The sequence below is a fragment of the Notolepis coatsorum genome, assembly GCF_963971535.1.
Source record: "Notolepis coatsorum genome assembly, chromosome: 13".
NCBI classification, from domain to species: domain Eukaryota; kingdom Metazoa; phylum Chordata; class Actinopteri; order Aulopiformes; family Paralepididae; genus Notolepis; species Notolepis coatsorum.
Window position 1 is genome coordinate 3,135,417 of NC_140177.1, and position 19,965 is coordinate 3,155,381.

Consider the following 19,965-nt stretch of genomic DNA (forward strand, 5'->3'; position numbering starts at 1 on the left):
CCCCTCTCAGTCATGTACCAGCCCCCTCTCAGTCATGTACCACAGCCTCCTCTCAGTCATGTACCACAGCCCCCTCTCAGTCATGTACCATCCCCCTCTCAGTCATGTACCACAGCCCCCTCTCAGTCATGTACCACAGCCCCCTCTCAGTCATGTACCAGCCCCCTCTCAGTCATGTACCAGCCCCCTCTCAGTCATGTACCACAGCCCCCTCTCAGTAATGTACCACAGCCCCCTCTCAGTCATGTACCAGCCCCCTCTCAGTCATGTACCACAGCCCCATCTCAGTCATGTACCAGCCAGCCCCCTCTCAGTAATGTACCACAGCCCCCTCTCAGTCATGTACCACAGCCCCATCTCAGTCATGTACCAGCCAGCCCCCTCTCAGTCATGTACCACAGCCCCCTCTCAGTCATGTACCAGCCAGCCCCCTCTCAGTCATGTACCACAGCCCCATCTCAGTCATGTACCTGCACGACTGGCGGGGGGGGGGGGGGGTGCTTAGTAAGATATATATGATTGGGCCAGCCCAGTGTCAGTTTTTTTTTTTTTTTTAATCATAACGGCCCACATATGCGTCGGCCCACCGGGCAAATGCCCAGTATGCCAGATGGCTACTACAGGCCTGCCTGCTTCTAAGTTCAGTGACCTGACTACAGACAAAAAAGAAAAAAATTAAGAAAAAAATTATAATATCTTTTTTTTTCAAGTACCACCAGCAGGGGGCCCAAGTACCACCCGTGGTACACGTACCACAGGTTGAGAACCACTGCTCCAATAGATCAATGCAAAAGGGATATTCCACACAACCAATTCAACCATGCCTCTGATCAGAGGTCTCTGGTACTTACTACATTGGCGCTGGCGCCCTCTGTTGGTGATGCAGCGACACATTCATCGCTTGCCTGTCGCACTAGTTTCCTGCTCGCCGCACCAGATCGATAGTAGTGAGGAGGGCCGCCTGGAGTCCTGACGAAGCCATCTGTGTGAGGGGGGCAGAAGGGGCAGAAGGAGGAGAGGGTTAAACATCTGTGTGACGGGGGCAGAAGGGGCGTAGGAGGAGAGGGTTAAACATCTGTGTGAGGGGGCAGAAGGAGGAGAGGGTTAAACATCTGTGTGAGGGGGCAGAAGGAGGAGAGGGTTAAACATCTGTGTGAGGGGGCAGAAGGAGGAGAGGGTTAAACATCTGTGTGACGGGGGGCAGAAGGAGGAGAGGGTTAAACATCTGTGTGACGGGGGCAGAAGGAGGAGAGGGTTAAACATCTGTGTGAGGGGGGCAGAAGGAGGAGAGGGTTAAACATCTGTGTGAGGGGGGCAGAAGGAGGAGAGGGTTAAACATCTGTGTGAGGGGGCAGAAGGAGGAGAGGGTTAAACATCTGTGTGAGGGGGCAGAAGGAGGAGAGGGTTAAACATCTGTGTGAGGGGGCAGAAGGAGGAGAGGGTTAAACATCTGTGTGACGGGGCAGAAGGAGGAGAGGGTTAAACATCTGTGTGAGGGGGCAGAAGGAGGAGAGGGTTAAACATCTGTGTGACGGGGGGCAGAAGGAGGAGAGGGTTAAACATCTGTGTGACGGGGGCAGAAGGAGGAGAGGGTTAAACATCTGTGTGAGGGGGGCAGAAGGAGGAGAGGGTTAAACATCTGTGTGAGGGGGGCAGAAGGAGGAGAGGGTTAAACATCTGTGTGAGGGGGCAGAAGGAGGAGAGGGTTAAACATCTGTGTGAGGGGGCAGAAGGAGGAGAGGGTTAAACATCTGTGTGAGGGGGCAGAAGGAGGAGAGGGTTAAACATCTGTGTGAGGGGGCAGAAGGAGGAGAGGGTTAAACATCTGTGTGAGGGGGGGCAGAAGGAGGAGAGGGTTAAACATCTGTGTGAGGGGGCAGAAGGAGGAGAGGGTTAAACAAGACTGTGATATGGAGTGAAAAACTAAACAAAAATGTACTGGTTCAAGTTGTGTCACATCTTTGCATTGGGGTGGAGGAGGGTAATGATCATGGGCCTGATATTTTGGCAGCATTGGCCACGTCCATAGAATTGTGGTTAATGGTTTGAGCACTGCGGGCTTAGGAGCAGGGCCAAGCATCTCTGCTGTAGCGGCTGGTCGCAGGCAGTGTGGCAGTGGAGACAATGCTGAACCCGTGAGATGTAATTGATAGCATGTGGAACATCTATTAATATTTTAATCTTATGTACGTGTGTACGTGTGTGTGTGTGTGTGTGTGTGTGTGTGTGTGTGTGTGTGTGTGTGCGTGTGAGATGTATAATCGGTGGATTCAAATAAAGTATTTAAAATGTGTGTGCATGGGGCGGTCAGGTGGCGTAGCGGAGATTGCGTTCGTCACCAACCCCGGAGACGCTAGGATTCGCCTGTTCGAATCCAGCTCACAGCTCCGGGGTTGTCACCAGCTTGGCTGGTCGTTCACACTAATACAATTGGCAGTATTAGAGGGTGGGAGAAGCTGGCGGGGTGGGTCCGGGTCGTTGTAAACAGCGACTCCTACAGTTCGGTCGGGGGCGCCTGCTAAGCGCGGATAGGATCTAAGTGGGATAGTGTGATCCTTCCACACGCTACGCCCTCTCAGTGAGAATCCGCGCTGCCAGGTGAAAAGAAGCGGTTGATTGGCTAGACGTGTCGGAGGAAGCACGTGATAGCCTCCACTCTCCCAGACCGACTGTGGGGGGTAAGTGCGTAGCGGCCAGGAAGGGGATTGGGAATTGGCATAACGACTAACATTGGGATGGGAGAAAATCGGAGGAAAAAGGAGGGGGAAAAAGATCAATAAAAAAAAATAAAAAAATGTGTGTGCATGTGATCATCAAATCAAATCAAATGTATTTATAAAGCACATTTAAAAACAACCCACATTGACCAAAGTGCTGTACGGACCGGGGCAGGTAGTAAGATCTAGAGAGCTAGAGAATAAAAGTGTGTTTTAAACCTGGACTTAAAGGAATGAACAGAGACTAGAGAATAAAAGTGTGTTTTAAACCTGGACTTAAAGTAATGAACAGAGACTAGATAATAAAAGTGTGTTTTAAACCTGGACTTAAAGGAATGAACAGAGACTAGAGAATAAAAGTGTGTTTTAAACCTGGACTTAAAGGAATGAACAGAGACTAGAGAATAAAAGTGTGTTTTAAACCTGGACTTAAAGGAATGAACAGAGACTAGAGAATAAAAGTGTGTTTTAAACCTGGACTTAAAGGAACGAACAGAGACTAGAGAATAAAAGTGTGTTTTAAACCTGGACTTAAAGTAACGAACAGAGGGGGCAGATCTGACAAAAAGGGGGGTGTTGTTCCACAGTCCAGGGGCTGCAACAGCAAAGGTCACCCCTGAGCTTAAATTCAGAATGCGGGGCGGCCAGGAGCTCCAAGTCAGCTGACCTGAGGTCACCTGGTGGTGGAGTAGGGGGTCATGAGGTCACCTGGGGGTGGAGTAGGGGGTCATAAGGTCACCTGGGGGTGGAGTAGGGGGTCATGAGGTCACCTGGGGGTGGAGTAGGGGGTTATAAGATCACCTGGTGGTGGAGTAGGGGGTCATGAGGTCACCTGGTGGTGGAGTAGGGGGTCATGAGGTCACCTGGTGGTGGAGTAGGGGGTCATGAGGTCACCTGGTGGTGGAGTAGGGGGTCATGAGGTCACCTGGTGGTGGAGTAGGGGGTCATGAGGTCACCTGGTGGTGGAGTAGGGGGTCATGAGGTCACCTGGGGGTGGAGTAGGGGGTCATGAGGTCACCTGGGGGTGGAGTAGGGGGTCATAAGGTCACCTGGTGGTGGAGTAGGGGGTCATGAGGTCACCTGGGGGTGGAGTAGGGGGTCATGAGGTCACCTGGGGGTGGAGTAGGGGGTCATGAGGTCACCTGGTGGTGGAGTAGGGGGTTATAAGGTCTGTGGTGTAGGAGGGGGTCTCTCTGCCCATTTAGGAGAACCAACAAACAGGAGAACCAGTGGAGAGAGGCCAGACCAGGACTAATATGGTGCCTCTTCCCTGTTCCTGCCAGGAGCCTGACTGCAGCACTTTGTACTAATTGCAGGCCGATGACTGACTAATCCCAGTATACAGGGAGTTGAGATCAGGTGATGGAGTCAGGGTCCAAATAGGACGATTTCTCACTCGCTCTCGTTCAGTTGCAAGACGTTTTGTGCCATTTGAACCCTCCCGCGTGCGGCCTCTACTCTCAGACGTACTTGGAGCGTGTGTGATGGGGTTATAGGTGGGCGTCCCCGCGTCCGGGCTGTCCGCGCGGGCCGTCCTCTCCCCCGGGACCTGAGTGGAGGCATTGACCAGCGCGGGTTTGGCGACGGTGACCTCGGCGTGCGCGGGCGCCTTCTCGCAGCACGGCGGTGGCTCCTCCTCCTCCCGGGCCCGTCCCTCGTCGTCCCTGTGCGCCGAGACGAGGTCCCCCTTCCCCGCTTCGTCCGCTTTGCTTTCATCGACGACGTGGTCTCCCCCGTGGTCGTCGTGCGCGGTCGACCCGGACCCAGAGCCAGACGACCCGGAGGCGGTCCTCCCTCTCTGCTTGGACAGCACCAGCCGTGGCAGCAGGGTCCCCTGGCCGGTTCTCTTCTCCAGAATCATCTGTTTTTTTTTGCCACAGATAAGAAAGAAAGAATTCAGTGCATTTCTACTACACGATGAAGATACTGTATATGATGAACGTACATATATCGACCACAAGAGGTTCTATTGAGAGAGTCACTTGAGTAGAAATATCTTGGCTTGTGGCTCGATGAGAGGGGGGACCCTGATGTAAACAAGACGAACGTCTTTCTCTGGTCTGCATCCCCTTAACAATTGTGTGTATTGAGCTGTACTGTATTGTACCCCATTCTGCAATCTGTTAATTACATTTTCAATCAATCAATCAAATGTCTGTGTGCCGATTGCGTCACCTATATAGCCCCGCCTCAGATGTCATGATGCTGCCAGATCGTAACTTCGTGTTTACCAGTCAGTCATTGTATTTTGCGCTCGTTAGTATATATTCCGTTGTTCGTGTCTAACCCTGTCTTGTCCTCCTTTCCCTCAGTACCTGGCTCTAGTCTTCACCCTGATCTCGTGCTCTTGGATCCCGTGTATGACCTCCGCCTGCCTGACCATTCTCCTTGCCTTTTCCCCAGACCGTATGGGTATCTGTTGCCGTGTAGTATGACCCCTCGCGCGTTGAACTACCCTGCCCCTCGCTTACTCCCCGAACTGCCTGAGTACCCGTTACATTGTTTGACCCACGCCTGTTTGACTACCCTGCCCCACACTACCCTACGCCGGACGCTTGAAGCCTTTCTCCAACGCGTTCGTGTTTCCGCGTCTCTGATTGGCCAGGTCATGTGACATGTACACCCAATCGTGGGACCGCAAGTTTTTACACTGGTTAAGCTTAGGCGCTCTTTCGAAGTTCGTTAAGGTTAGAGTTTGTCTTAGAGCAGGGCGATAGAACGCCTGCCCTGATTCCAAACTCTAACCTTAACCAACTTCGAAAGAGTTGCCTAAGCTTAACCAGTGATAAACTAGGCGTTAGGTAGTTTGCAGGCTGTTCGACCCGGAAATAGGCGCAGAACTTGCCATCCCACGATTGCTGCACATGTCACATGACCTGGTCAATCAAAGCGCAAAACGGGAACCCGGAAACACGGACGCGTTGGAGAAAAGCTACCCTGCCCCGGACCTTATGAGAACCCCCTCTGTGTTTATGCGATACCTGCCCGGAATACCAGACGACTCCTCTACAATAAATACGCCAGTGTTCTGCATATTGGGTTCAATACGCTCAGGCTTGACAACATTAGTATATTAGTATACAAAATATATGCAGTAAATATAAATATATAAGTGTATATATACGGTATATACAGAACTATTGTACATGCTATGTTATATAGGTTATATAGGTAGACTATAGTATGAGGTAGGTAGTTATGATTATTATGATTACTATGGTTACAGTGTAGGGCAGTTGTAGACAGTGAAAGCAGTAGGCAACAGAGTTGGACTGTCGGACCTCCATCTGACACAGAGGACCACTGGTACAGAAGCCTCCTGCGTTCTAGATTCCTGAATCACTCACTGGGACAGAAGCCTCCTGAGTTCTAGATTCCTGAATCACTGGGACAGAAGCCTCCTGAGTTCTAGATTCCTGAATCACTGCGACAGTAGACTCCCGAGTTGTAGATTCCTGAATCGGCCACCAGGTTGTCAGACACCCGCCCACTTTGCTTGAATTGAATAATAGAATTATAGGGGATAAATAGACAGAAGTGGGCACACCTGACAGCAATTCAGCTGCGGCTCAAGCCAGGCTACGCCCAGTGGTGCAGTGGTGATTTCATAGGTGGTTGCACTGTGTTCTAATGACGTCACGTGCACTGCACGCGCGCTCCCGCGCACGCGCGTAAATGGTCCCTCGCGAATAAAGACTACGCCTAATTGCCTCTAGGAATGGAATGTAACACATTTCATTCACCGGTGTTGTGTTGAACGGTCCAACTGTAGTATTTTAACACACCTGACGACCTGAGCTATTGTTATGCAACGTAGCCAGGTGGGTACTTGGCGCAGAGTCGAGTGGCACTGCATCACTGGCTACGCCATAGAGGACAACGGTACACGGGAAAACCAACTGGAGCTGGACTGCCCCTGAGCTCTGGTGCCTAAAGTAGAAGGTGCTATCCACCCCCCCCCCCCCCCACCCCCCCTCTCCCTCCAGACACAAAATCTTTCTCAGTTACTACATTAACAACTTGAAGAAAACCTGGTTGACTGCTCTTGCACAACACTTTCCGATACACTGGACCTTTGTTAATATTCTGAGCAAGGTCCAGTCGGGGGGCAGAAACGTGACAAGAAGAACAGTGTGCGGGAATTTCTGTGACTCGTTGTCTCCTTCCAAAGCTCCAGAGTTCTGGATGTGGGGACGCCGCCTCAATGTTGTAAATCAATTATTGTATTTGTAATGTGTAACATGCGTGTGTACACACACACATGATTTCATTATACAGTATACTGTGGAGGAATCCCGTTGCTTGTCCAAACGATAGCTTGAATCTCACACCTAGAGATCCAATGTCACCCAAACAATCCCATTTTCTCACGCTGCACTATACTACTACTATCTATCTATAATACTATCTACGGCTTGGTTTTTGTACCTCGTAAAGTTTGTTGCGGTACTGAACCACAGACAGCTGTACGTTATCGTCCACCGGCAGCACCACGTCGTAGTCCAGGCCGGGCTCCTTGGCCGGGTTGTGGAACCTACCCGGGACAGGGGACACGGTCACAACAACATGGTGGCATGTTAAAGGTGGGGTAGGGGTGAAGCGCAAATAGAGCTCTGCGTCACTTTCCAAGCCGGACGCCTTGCGCTATGCAACGCGCTATGAAGGTTATCCACAGACTTCCAGAGGCACCAGCAGCATTAAAGGAAAACTCCAACATTTTGGGAAATTAGCTTATCGTCTTCTCCAGAGAGAGAGAGACAAGAAGATGGATACCAGTTTCCTCTCTGTGCGTTCAGTAGAAAGCTATCTGGCTGCGCGTTAGCCTAGCACAGCACAATGAATGGAAGCGGACATGACCGGGTAGCCTAGCCATTGTCCAACTAACACCTCTCCCGAAGGCTACCCGGTCATGTCCGCTTTCCATTCATTGTGCACAGCTAGGCTAACGTGCAGCTTTCTACTGAACGCACAGAGAGGAAACTGGTATCCATCTTCTTGTCTCTCTCTGGAGAAGACGAGGAGCTAATTTCCCAAAATGTTGGAGTTTTCCTTTAAGCTGTATTCATTATTACTATTATTATAATATATTTTTTATATATAATCGTCGGGTGGTTTTATACTTTTCGACGAGGAACACGATGGCGGTGTTAGTTTTCGCGCTCGTCGTCGAAAAGTACACAGCCTGGGGACGGCCGCCTGTCGATATGAGGCCAGGAAATATTTAGCATTATTTGGGGGAAAATACAACTTCAAGCTGCTGGTGCCTCTGGGAGCCTCCTTGGGGGAAAAGAAACACTGTTGCGAGTCGTGACGGTTCTGCCCGTCCACCTCCCCTGTTTGTTCAGAACTCTACGCAGAGCTCACTCTATTTCTGCCGGACAGGACATGTAAGCCCACGTGTCCGCTAATTCCTCTGAAATTGCCTACCCCACCTTTAACCCTTCCATGTTTACATTTATCTTGTCCTTTCACCAGTGGCCAGCAGCCGTTGTGACATCATCATTGGACTGTTCAGTTCTCACGATTCTAATCTCATGTTTACATTTACATTTAGTCATTTAGCTGAACGCTTTTATCCAAAGCGACTTACAAGTTCTGTACGACAAGTCATCAGGAAGGGCACAACTCTATCAGCTGAGTAACAATGTTCATCAAAGTGTTGAGTGCTACAGTGTCGTATATTAGGACAAGTGCATGACAGTAAGGTTAAAAAAAAATAAACATAATTTCAGATAATGGTTGAGGAAGTGCGTCTTTAGTCAACGGCGAAAGATTGGACGGGTTTCGGCTGTCCTAACTGGGGTGGGCAGTTCATTCCACCATTGTGGGGCAAGGACTGAGAAAAGGCGGATTCTCCTTGATGACCCTCCCGGAGCTCGGATAGGAGTGGGTCTGAGGCGGCCAGAAGATGCAGAGCGTAGGGGTCTTGAGGGTGTGTAGTTAGAGACCATTGACCGGAAGTAGGCGGGAGCGGTTCCCTTTGCCGCACGGTATGCCAGTGTGACATCACACACGCCTTGTTGCGGTACAGCACCTTCACCTTAAATGTATCCAATGCCTCGTCTCCACTAGCCAGGGTTTAGCCGTGCTTTAGAACCAGGCCAAACCTGGCTGGATAACGGGCTGAGACAGACGCCTTTCACAACCGGGCCAGTCCTGAACCAAAGCCAGCTGGGACACCGTTGTAATCATCATGGTTTTTTAGCTTGTGTACCACCAGTTGGTGGTGTGAATTTTGAAAGGTTGCCTAGCAACTGGAGAGTTTACAAGAAACGCAATGGAGACACAAACCCAACCACACTATACCATGCTACACCATGGTCCCCCCCCCCCCCCCCAAGTCTATCTCAGTATGAAAGCACGGTGCATTAGCCTCACAGGCTGGGAAGAAACCTTGCATTTGTTCATAAAAAACATTTTCCTGGCTTGCGAGGCTGACAATACATTGGATCCGAGGCGATAATTCCATGTCTATTTTAGTACTGGAACAGGCTGCAGCACATTTCACACAACCCAGGATTAATGGATACTAGTGCCTGCATGTACAAAACAGGAGGAACCTCACTGCACCAGACACAATTAAGTGCATAAATATCATATAGCAAAACCATGGGTTTGTTTGCACTCAAAATAATGAGTGGAATGGAACAACATTTAAAACATGTCATTGTTAGAAACAGTTCACTGATGTAGGAAACTGTTTCTCACCTAATTAAACGTCGCAAATGCAGTTGCGTTTCTCTCATCGTTTTGAGCGACGGACCCCACGGTCTTGGCTTCGGAGCCTGCATCGCCCTACTGTCTCCTCTCCGTACCTGGCTACGTATGGGTGCTGGAGGGCCTGTTCAGCTGTCAGCCTCTTGTCTGGGTTGAAGACCAGCAGGCGACTCAGCAGGTCCAAGGCGTCGGGAGGCACAGATGGCGGGAGAAGGTCCTCCAAAGACACTTGTGGTCTGGGGGTGGAAGGGAGACGCAGCGAGGCGGGGGTGGAGAGAAGAGGATACAGCATGAGGAGAAATTACAGAAAAGTTAGAAAACAATGGAAAAGTGGATGCTTTAGAAAATACATAATACTATGTACTATGCTACTATGCCTATACTACTACCTACTATGTTACTATGTATAATACTACTATCTACTATGTACTATGCTATACTATGTACCTTATTTTCTATCAGTTTTGCCTGAGATCGCTGATTATTTTCGTGAGAGCAGTTTCAGTGCTATGATTATGCTCTGAAACCTGATTGAAATTATTCTAGGATATTGGGTAACACTTTATAATAACACTCAGTTATAAGACCTTTATAAGGTATTTGTAGATAATGAACTAATCATGAACAAACCATTTATATACATTCGTAAATTAGTATTAAATCATTTATAACCATATTTGTATAAAATTTACAAATTTGTTCTACATTATTTATAACTCATTATCAACATTGTTTGTACTTGATTTGTTCATCATTAAATAATGTTGTTTAATGTGTAGTACTAGTAACACATTTGTAGATTTGAAAAATGGATATAATAATAATAATAATGACTTGGATTTATATAGCGCTCTTCATGGCACCCAGAGCGCTTCACAGAGTCCATTATTCATTCATACACAGTCATACCGGTGGTGGTAAGCTACAATTGCAGCCAGAGCTGCCCTGAGGCAGACTCACGGAAGCGTGGCGAATAATCAACGCCTACGGCCCCTCCGACCACCACCAACATTCATTCACATGCATACACATTCATACGAGGCAAGTAGGTTAAGTGTCTTGCCCAAGGACACAACGGCAGTGGGATGGACATGGGCTTGAGCGGGATTTGAACCACCAACCCTTCGATCATTGGACGACCCGCTCTACCCCTGAGCCACGCCGCCCCACATATGAAAAAACAACTATACTGTACCTCCATTTATTTGTTCATGTTCAACAAATGATTTGTTAAGACATTCATAAAACATCTATAAATCATTTGCAGATGCTATTGTGTGCCCTAATCTAAAGTGAAGCCTATTCATCATTAACAAATGTCTAATAGTTTGTTTATTTGTGGACTTTTATGAATACACACGAAGCAATTACCAGACTTGTCTTTTCATGTTTAACAAATGATTTGTTAAGACATTCATAAAATATCTATATATCATTTGCAGATGCTATTGTGTGCCCTAATCTGAAGTGAAGCCTATTCATCATTAACAAATGTCTAATACAGTTAATTATTTGTTTACTTTTTCATCACCTGTTACAAATGTTGTAGACAGCTTTCGGATACACCCTTCTTTGTGACATCAAACAGTGACAGAATTACGACTATGGACGGTTTGAGACATTGTCGAACATCCGTTTAAAGAATGCTATGGGTACAGGGTCAATGCAAGAGGTGGAGGAGTTACATTCATTGACAGTTTTACAGAGCTCAGTCAGTGTAATGCAGGTGAATTTTCCCATGGTTGCATCTGTTTTTGGTCTGCATATATCTGTGTCAACATTTACATTTACATTTAGTCATTTAGCTGACGCTTTAATCCAAAGCGACTTACAAGTTCTGTACGACAAGTCATCAGGAAGGGCACAACTCTATCAGCTGAGTAACAATGTTCATCAAAGTGTTGAGTGCTACAGTGTAGGTTAGTATATTAGGACAAGTGCATGACAGTAAGGTTAGTTAGGGTTCGAATTTTTTTTCTTTTAATAAATCTTTTTAATTTCAGATAATGGTTGAAGAAGTGCGTCTTTAGTCGGGGGCGAAAGATTGGACGGGTTTCGGCTGTCCTAACTGGGGTTCGTTCCACCATTGTGGGGCAAGGACTGAGAATAGGCGGCTTCTCCTTGATGACCCTCCCGGAGCTCGGATATGAGCGGGTCTGAGGCGGCCAGAAGATGCAGAGCGTAGGGGTCTTGAAGGTGTGTAGTTAGATCAACATCAGCAGTGATGCTCGCTCTGATTAATGTTATTTTGTTACACAACTTGGATAAAAGGGTCAGCTAAATGACTAAATGTAAATGTGAAATGTGCTATATAAACAAAACATGTGTTGTTTCCATGACACAACAGAAACCATGCAGTGTCTCTCTTTACCTCTGCAACGTTCTCTGAATGACAGAGGCTCCGTATTCTGACTTGATGGCGATAATGTCTGAAAACGAAATAAATAATTAGATCGGTAGCTGTGTTACTACAACACTGTTAGGCTTAAACATACCTGGGGGAAAAGATTCAAGACAGAAACAAATACCCCTGAAGTTGATCAAATGCCCCTGACATTAGGATTACAGGGGCAAAGGAATATAAATGGCTGTGTTTTAGTCTTTACCTGCACGTTATAACTATGATTTGGAAAGTATATAAATAAAATTTTATTATTACCTGCTTACAGTGTCATAATTCTCACAATGGTTATTCATATTTGACCCATAGAGGTTTAAGGCGGCAGTATTCTGAAAACGCATGCTGACGAATATGTACTCGGTACGGATCGCACATGACCACATCGGGAGCCCAACAGACAAATCACAGTTAAAAGGCTGGGTGACAGTTATGGTGTAAACAACTCTGCAATCAATTTGTCCATTTTCAAAGTTTTTTGCATCTCGTTCCAACTGCTGGGAGCAGCAAATTGGAAGGAGGATTAACCACGGGGAACATCTAGCAAGATATGGTGAGCCAGCTCTGGTGTTATAGAGACATGGTGAGAGCAGCTCTGGTGTTATAGTGATATGGTGAGCAGCTCTGGTGTTATAGAGATATGGTGAGCAGCTCTGGTGTTATAGAGATATGGTGAGCAGCTCTGGTGTTATAGAGATATGGTGAGCAGCTCTGGTGTTATAGAGATATGGTGAGCAGCTCTGGTGTTATAGAGATATGGTGAGCAGCTCTGGTGTTCTAGAGATATGGTGAGCAGCTCTGGTGTTCTAGAGATATGGTGAGCAGCTCTGGTGTTATAGAGATATGGTGAGCAGCTCTGGTGTTATAGAGATATGGTGAGCAGCTCTGGTGTTATAGAGATATGGTGAGCAGCTCTGGTGTTATAGAGATATGGTGAGCAGCTCTGGTGTTATAGAGATATGGTGAGCAGCTCTGGTGTTATAGAGATATGGTGAGCAGCTCTGGTGTTATAGAGATATGGTGAGCAGCTCTGGTGTTATAGAGATATGGTGAGCAGCTCTGGTGTTATAGAGATATGGTGAGCAGCTCTGGTGTTATAGAGATATGGTGAGCAGCTCTGGTGTTATAGGGATATGGTTGATTGATTGATTGATTGATTGATTGATTGATTGATTGATTGATTGAAAACGTTATTAACAGATTGCAGAATGGGTACAGTACAGTACAGCTCAATACATACAATTGTTAAGGGGATGCAGACCAGAGAAAGACTTTCGTCTTGTTTACATCAGGGTCCCCCATTTTCAATTAATCGTAACATATATGACATACAGATAGACAGTACTGCTACATCTATACATTTATGACATACCAGATTTGCAAATACAGTACTGTTTGTGATACGAAAAGAGTCCAGAAAAGAAGTATATACATTTGATGTAGAAACTGTACATTGGAGGAGGTTGGATAGGTGGGGGGGGGGGGGGGGGTACTGTACATTGGAGGAGGTTGGGTAGGAGTGGGGGGGAGGTTGGGTAGGAGGGGTGGGTGGGGGACACTGTACAACTGTACAAGCAACACTGTACATTGGAATATTGACAAGACCATACTTGGTCATTTTTACTGTACATTGGAGGGGGTTGTGTTAGGACATTTACAGGGGCCAGTTTCGAATTGCAGTCTCCCGTAGGTGTTTTTTGAGAGTGTTTTTGAAAGTGGGTAGTGATTCACATTCCTTTACAGCTTTGGGTAGTGCGTTCCACATTGATGTGGCATAATTGCGAAACGTGTTTAGTCCCTTGTTTGAGCCGAATCTGGGTTTAACATGATTTGTGGAGCTCCCTCTGGTGTTGTGATCGTGGTATTCACTGACCTTTGGGAAGTATTTTGACATGTACATGGGTACCTTGGTCGTGTAGTGTATCTTGTAGACCAGGCCCATTGCAAGTTGCTGTACTCTGTCGTCTACTCTAAGCCATCCTAGGTTGTCAAAGTGGGCAGGGGTGAGGTGGGTTCTAGGAGTAAGGTCAAGCAGTAGTCTGACCAGTTTGTTTTGAGATGTTTGTAATTTTGTTTTTAGCGCCTTTGAGGTGCTTTGGTACCATGAGGTGCAAGCATAGTCGTAGTACCCTTGAATGAGTGCTCCTGCCAGAGTCTTCAGGGTATTCTTGTTTACCAGTGAGGAGATCCGGTACAAGAATCGAGTTCGTTGGTTGACTTTTTTTATTACATTGGATGCCATTTTGTCACAGGAAAGATTTGCCTCTAGGATTGAACCCAGGTAGGTAATATCTTCTTTCCTTGTGACAATATTGTCACCCACTGTAACTGAGAAGCCGTCGGTCTTGCTGAGTTTGTTATTTGAACCGAAGAGAATGGACTCTGTTTTGCCCATGTGTAATGATAGTTTGTTATCAGCGAGCCATATGAAGATTTTGCCTAGTTCCGAGCTGAGGGTTTTTTCAACCTGTAACTTGTTCTTGTCAGAGACCAGCTGACCTGAGTCGTCCGCAAACAGGAACAAGTTGCAGTCACAAGCTGACGACATGTCATTTGCATAAATTAGGAACAGTAGCGGACCTAGTATGCTTCCTTGTGGAACACCACAGCTTACTGTGAGGGGGGGGGGGATAGGGTACCGTTTACCTCCACCATCTGCTCTCTCCCCTCCAGGTAGGATTGCATCCAGCTCACTGATAGACTATCAAAACCAATTGCTTTTAGCTTGTTAATCAGAATGGTGTGATTGACACTGTCGAAGGCCTTTTGTAGGTCCAGCATGACCATGCCGCAGTATTTGCCCGCGTCCACCTCTTGTTTGATGTGGTCGTTTAAATAGAGAAGGCATGTGTCAGTGGAGTGGGATGTTCTGAAGCCAGATTGGAATTCGTAGATTAGATTTTTTTCCGCAAGATATTTTTCGACCTGTTAGTATACAATTTTTTCCATGACTTTCGAGATGGAGGTAAGGATAGAAACAGGGCGGTAGTTGCCTGGGTCTAATTTACTGCCTTTTTTGTGCAGGGGTGTTACTCTCGCAATTTTGAAGTCCTTGGGGACGTGTCCCTGTTTTATGGAGAGGTTTATTATGTGTGTGATGACTGGGGTGATGGCGGCTGCTGAGTCTCTGAGGAATTTGGAGGGGATGTTGTCATGGCCAGTGGCCTTGTTAGGTTGGAGGGCGCTCAGTTTTTTGAGTACCTCATCTGTTGTTACCATTTCCAGTTTGAAGTCGTCTTTGTGGACCCCTAGGTTCTTGTAGTATGCTACTATGTGTTCTACCCCATAATGCCCTGAGTGGGAGGGTAGTTTGTTTACCAGTATTGTGGCTATGTTTGTGAAGAAACTATTTAAGTAATTGGCTACATCCAGCTTGTCTGTGATGAGCGTGTTGTCCGTCTTTATGTTTATGTTTGAGAATCTGGTTTTAAGTTTTTTACTGCAGCCTAGTTGGTTATTGAGTAATTTCCAAAGTTCACGTGGTTTGTTTTTGTTTTCCTCGGTTTTGTCATTGATGATTTTTTTTTTGCTGTTTTGATCATGGAGTTTACATCATTTCTTAGTCTGTTTCTTTCCAGTTTGAGTTCAGTCACGTGGGCTTGGAGTTCACTGCTCGTGCTTATGGTAAGCTTTGACTGACTTTTACGAAACTCAGAGCAGCTCTGGTGTTATAGAGATATGGTGAGCAGCTCTGGTGTTATAGAGATATGGTGAGCAGCTCTGGTGTTATAGAGATATGGTGAGCAGCTCTGGTGTTATAGAGATATGGTGAGCAGCTCTGGTGTTATAGAGATATGGTGAGCACTGCAGCTCTGGTGTTATAGAGATATGGTGAGCAGCTCTGGTGTTATAGAGATATGGTGAGCAGCTCTGGTGTTATAGAGATATGGTGAGCAGCTCTGGTGTTATAGAGATATGGTGAGCAGCTCTGGTGTTATAGAGATATGGTGAGCAGCTCTGGTGTTAGAGAGATATGGTGAGCAGCTCTGGTGTTATAGAGATATGGTGAGCAGCTCTGGTGTTATAGAGATATGGTGAGCAGCTCTGGTGTTATAGAGATATGGTGAGCAGCTCTGGTGTTATAGAGATATGGTGAGCAGCTCTGGTGTTATAGAGATACGGTGAGCAGCTCTGGTGTTATAGAGATATGGTGAGCAGCTCTGGTGTTATAGAGATATGGTGAGAAGCTCTGGTGTTATAGAGATATGGTGAGCAGCTCTGGTGTTATAGAGATATGGTGAGCAGCTCTGGTGTTATAGAGATATGGTGAGCAGCTCTGGTGTTATAGAGATATGGTGAGCAGCTCTGGTGTTATAGAGATATGGTGAGCACTGCAGCTCTGGTGTTATAGAGATATGGTGAGCAGCTCTGGTGTTATAGAGATATGGTGAGCAGCTCTGGTGTTATAGAGATATGGTGAGCAGCTCTGGTGTTATAGAGATATGGTGAGCACTGCAGCTCTGGTGTTATAGAGATATGGTGAGCAGCTCTGGTGTTATAGAGATATGGTGAGCAGCGCTGGTGTTATAGAGATATGGTGAGCAGCTCTGGTGTTATAGAGATATGGTGAGCAGCTCTGGTGTTATAGAGATATGGTGAGCAGCTCTGGTGTTATAGAGATATGGTGAGCAGCTCTGGTGTTATAGAGATATGGTGAGCAGCTCTGGTGTTATAGAGATATGGTGAGCACTGAGCAGCTCTGGTGTTATAGAGATATGGTGAGCAGCTCTGGTGTTATAGAGATATGGTGAGCAGCGCTGGTGTTATAGAGATATGGTGAGCAGCTCTGGTGTTATAGAGATATGGTGAGCAGCTCTGGTGTTATAGAGATATGGTGAACAGCTCTGGTGTTATAGAGATATGGTGAGCAGCTCTGGTGTTATAGAGATATGGTGAGCACTGCAGCTCTGGTGTTATAGAGATATGGTGAGCAGCTCTGGTGTTATAGAGATATGGTGAGCAGCTCTGGTGTTATAGAGTTATGGTGAGCAGCTCTGGTGTTATAGAGATATGGTGAGCAGCTCTGGTGTTATAGAGATATGGTGAGCAGCTCTGGTGTTATAGAGATATGGTGAGCAGCTCTGGTGTTATAGAGATATGGTGAACAGCTCTGGTGTTATAGAGATATGGTGAGCAGCTCTGGTGTTATAGAGATATGGTGAGCAGCTCTGGTGTTATAGAGATATGGTGAGCAGCTCTGGTGTTATAGAGATATGGTGAGCAGCTCTGGTGTTATAGAGATATGGTGAGCAGCTCTGGTGTTATAGAGATATGGTGAGCACTGCAGCTCTGGTGTTATAGAGATATGGTGAGCAGCTCTGGTGTTATAGAGATATGGTGAGCACTGCAGCTCTGGTGTTATAGTGATATGGTGAGCAGCTCTGGTGTTATAGAGATATGGTGAGCAGCTCTGGTGTTATAGAGTTATGGTGAGCAGCTCTGGTGTTATAGAGATATGGTGAGCAGCTCTGGTGTTATAGAGACATGGTGAACAGCTCTGGTGTTCTAGAGATATGGTGAGCAGCTCTGGTGTTATAGTGATATGGTGAGCAGCTCTGGTGTTATAGAGATATGGTGAGCAGCTCTGGTGTTATAGAGTTATGGTGAGCAGCTCTGGTGTTATAGTGATATGGTGAGCAGCTCTGGTGTTATAGAGATATGGTGAGCAGCTCTGGTGTTATAGAGATATGGTGAGCAGCTCTGGTGTTATAGAGTTATGGTGAGCAGCTCTGGTGTTATAGAGAGTTTCACGGCTCACCCTCTGGGCTGGGGTGTGGTATGGCACTCATGATCTTCTCTATCTGGTTGATGGTTGAGCTCCCGGGGAACAGAGCCTTGCCGAGCAGCATCTCTCCCAGGATGCAGCCCACGCTCCACATGTCCACGCCCTTAGTGCACCTGGAGGTGAGGGGGGGGGGGGGGGGAGTCAAGGGTCAAGTCCACTGTTCTTTTATTGATCCCCTTTCAGTTGTCATAGCAGCATGGGGGCCGGGGGAGGGGAAGTACAGGCAGGAGAAAGTGAATAATAGAAATAATAATAGAATAGAACATATTATTAGTATTAATAATAATAATAATAATAATAATAATAATAATAATAATAATAATAATAATAATAATAATAATAATAATAATAATAATAATAATAATAATAATAATAATAATAATAATAATAATAATAATAATAATAATAATAATAATAATAATAATAATAATAATAATAATAATAATAATAATAATAATAATAATAATAATAATAATAATAATAATAATAATAATAATAATAATAATAATAATAATAATAATAATAATAATAATAATAATAATAATAATAATAATAGAATGATTACTGTGTTACACATGTAAAAGATTACTTTATTGTCAATGTACACAAGGCAATTGAAATGAGTATTTTCGAATATCCCTCCTAGTTACACACACACACACACAGTCCTCATATCCCTCCTAGTTACACACACACACACACACACACAGTCCTCATATCCCTCCTAGTTACACACAGTCTGTGCCTGCAGTGCAGCGCCCCTTGAGCATTTTTTGAGGCTTAGTACCTTGCTCGAGGGCACTCAGGCAGCATGGTGGGCACTGTAGCTATCATGTAATACCAGCCACCCTTCACTCACCAGCTCACAGCTGGAATACACCCTCCTGTCAGAGGCGGGGATCGAACCAGCGATATAACCCTAATGCAGGGTCTCTTTTACCTCTAGACCACCCTGCCTCCCTGTATAACCCTAATGCAGGGTCTCTTTTACCTCTAGACCCTCCTGCCTCCCTGTATAACCCTAATGCAGGGTCTCTTTTACCTCTAGACCCTCCTGCCTCCCTGTATAACCCTAATGCAGGGTCTCTTTTACCTCTAGACCCCCCTGCCTCCCTGTATAACCCTAATGCAGGGTCTCTTTTACCTCTAGACCCCCCTGCCTCCCTGTATAACCCTAATGCAGGGTCTCTTTTACCTCTAGACCGTCCTGCCTCCCTGTATAACCCTAATGCAGGGTCTCTTTTACCTCTAGACCCTCCTGCCTCCCTGTATAACCCTAATGCAGGGTCTCTTTTACCTCTAGACCCTCCTGCCTCCCTGTATAACCCTAATGCAGGGTCTCTTTTACCTCTAGACCCTCCTGCCTCCCTGTATAACCCTAATGCAGGGTCTCTTTTACCTCTAGACCCTCCTGCCTCCCTGTATAACCCTAATGCAGCTTCTCGGATAATCAGGTCAACTTGTGGACTGTGGATAAAAAGTAACATGTTATTTTTCATATTACTTCACTGATGGACTGCGTTGTGATAAAGCTGTTTTTGCTGGATGTGTAGACGTACAGTTAGTAGTATTACTCATACACATGGTTACAATGTTATGTATAGTCTGCTATCATATCTTATCTCTTAGTTAGTGTCATGTGTGAATTTGTCCTGGTGCCATGCGTGTCAGTTTATAATATACCGATCGATACGTCTCTATCGATACGACGATGAGACAGATCCCTGTTGTACATTCAGCGTCCTCTGGGAGAATCAAGTGATTCTGACGGCGCCTGGCTAAAAAGCTTGACGTACAGTATGAACATTTTGATACCTTTTGGATCCCAGCAGGATCTCGGGACCTCGGTACCACCGCGTGGCCACGTAGTCCGTCAGCGTGGGGTTCGTGGCGTCCTCCTGGACCTGGTAGAGGGATCTGGCCAGTCCGAAGTCACACAGCTTCACAAAGCAGTCGGTGTCCAGGAGGATGTGCTTCACAAAGCAGTCGGTGTCCAGGAGGATGTTGGAGGGCTGTGGGTGGAGGAGCGGGTACAAGAGGAGGAGTTCTTAATCCTTTCACTGCCACACTAGTACCAAACGGTTAACCCTTTCACCGCGACAATACACGGAAAATTAACCCTTTCACTGCCACACAATGGCCGGTTAACCCTTTCACTGCCACACTACAGAAGGTTAACCCTTTACTATCACACTACCTACTACGGTAACCGTCGGTAGTGTGATAGTAAAGGGTTAACCTTCTGTAGTGCGGCAGTGAAAGGGTTAATAGAGTTCTAGAGAAGCACACTGAGCTGCACGTCACTTCACTTCATCATCCTAAGTACTTCCACTCAGGGTTCCCACAGA

General features: G+C 46.4%; 1 protein-coding gene across 1 annotated transcript in view; it reads right to left on the reverse strand.

Annotated features, from left to right (window-relative positions):
* mapk15 (mitogen-activated protein kinase 15) overlaps window positions 1-19,965 on the reverse strand; it is a 40,996-nt gene that overhangs the window by 4,948 nt on the left and 16,083 nt on the right. Inside the window, exons 6-12 of the mRNA XM_084327343.1 lie at window positions 19,433-19,629; window positions 17,591-17,730; window positions 11,806-11,863; window positions 9,533-9,670; window positions 7,146-7,251; window positions 4,188-4,578; window positions 852-982 (exon numbers count right to left, since the gene is read on the reverse strand). Of these exons, the coding sequence (XP_084183469.1) occupies window positions 852-982; window positions 4,188-4,578; window positions 7,146-7,251; window positions 9,533-9,670; window positions 11,806-11,863; window positions 17,591-17,730; window positions 19,433-19,629 (1,161 nt within the window). The remainder of the gene's footprint in view (window positions 1-851; window positions 983-4,187; window positions 4,579-7,145; window positions 7,252-9,532; window positions 9,671-11,805; window positions 11,864-17,590; window positions 17,731-19,432; window positions 19,630-19,965) is intronic.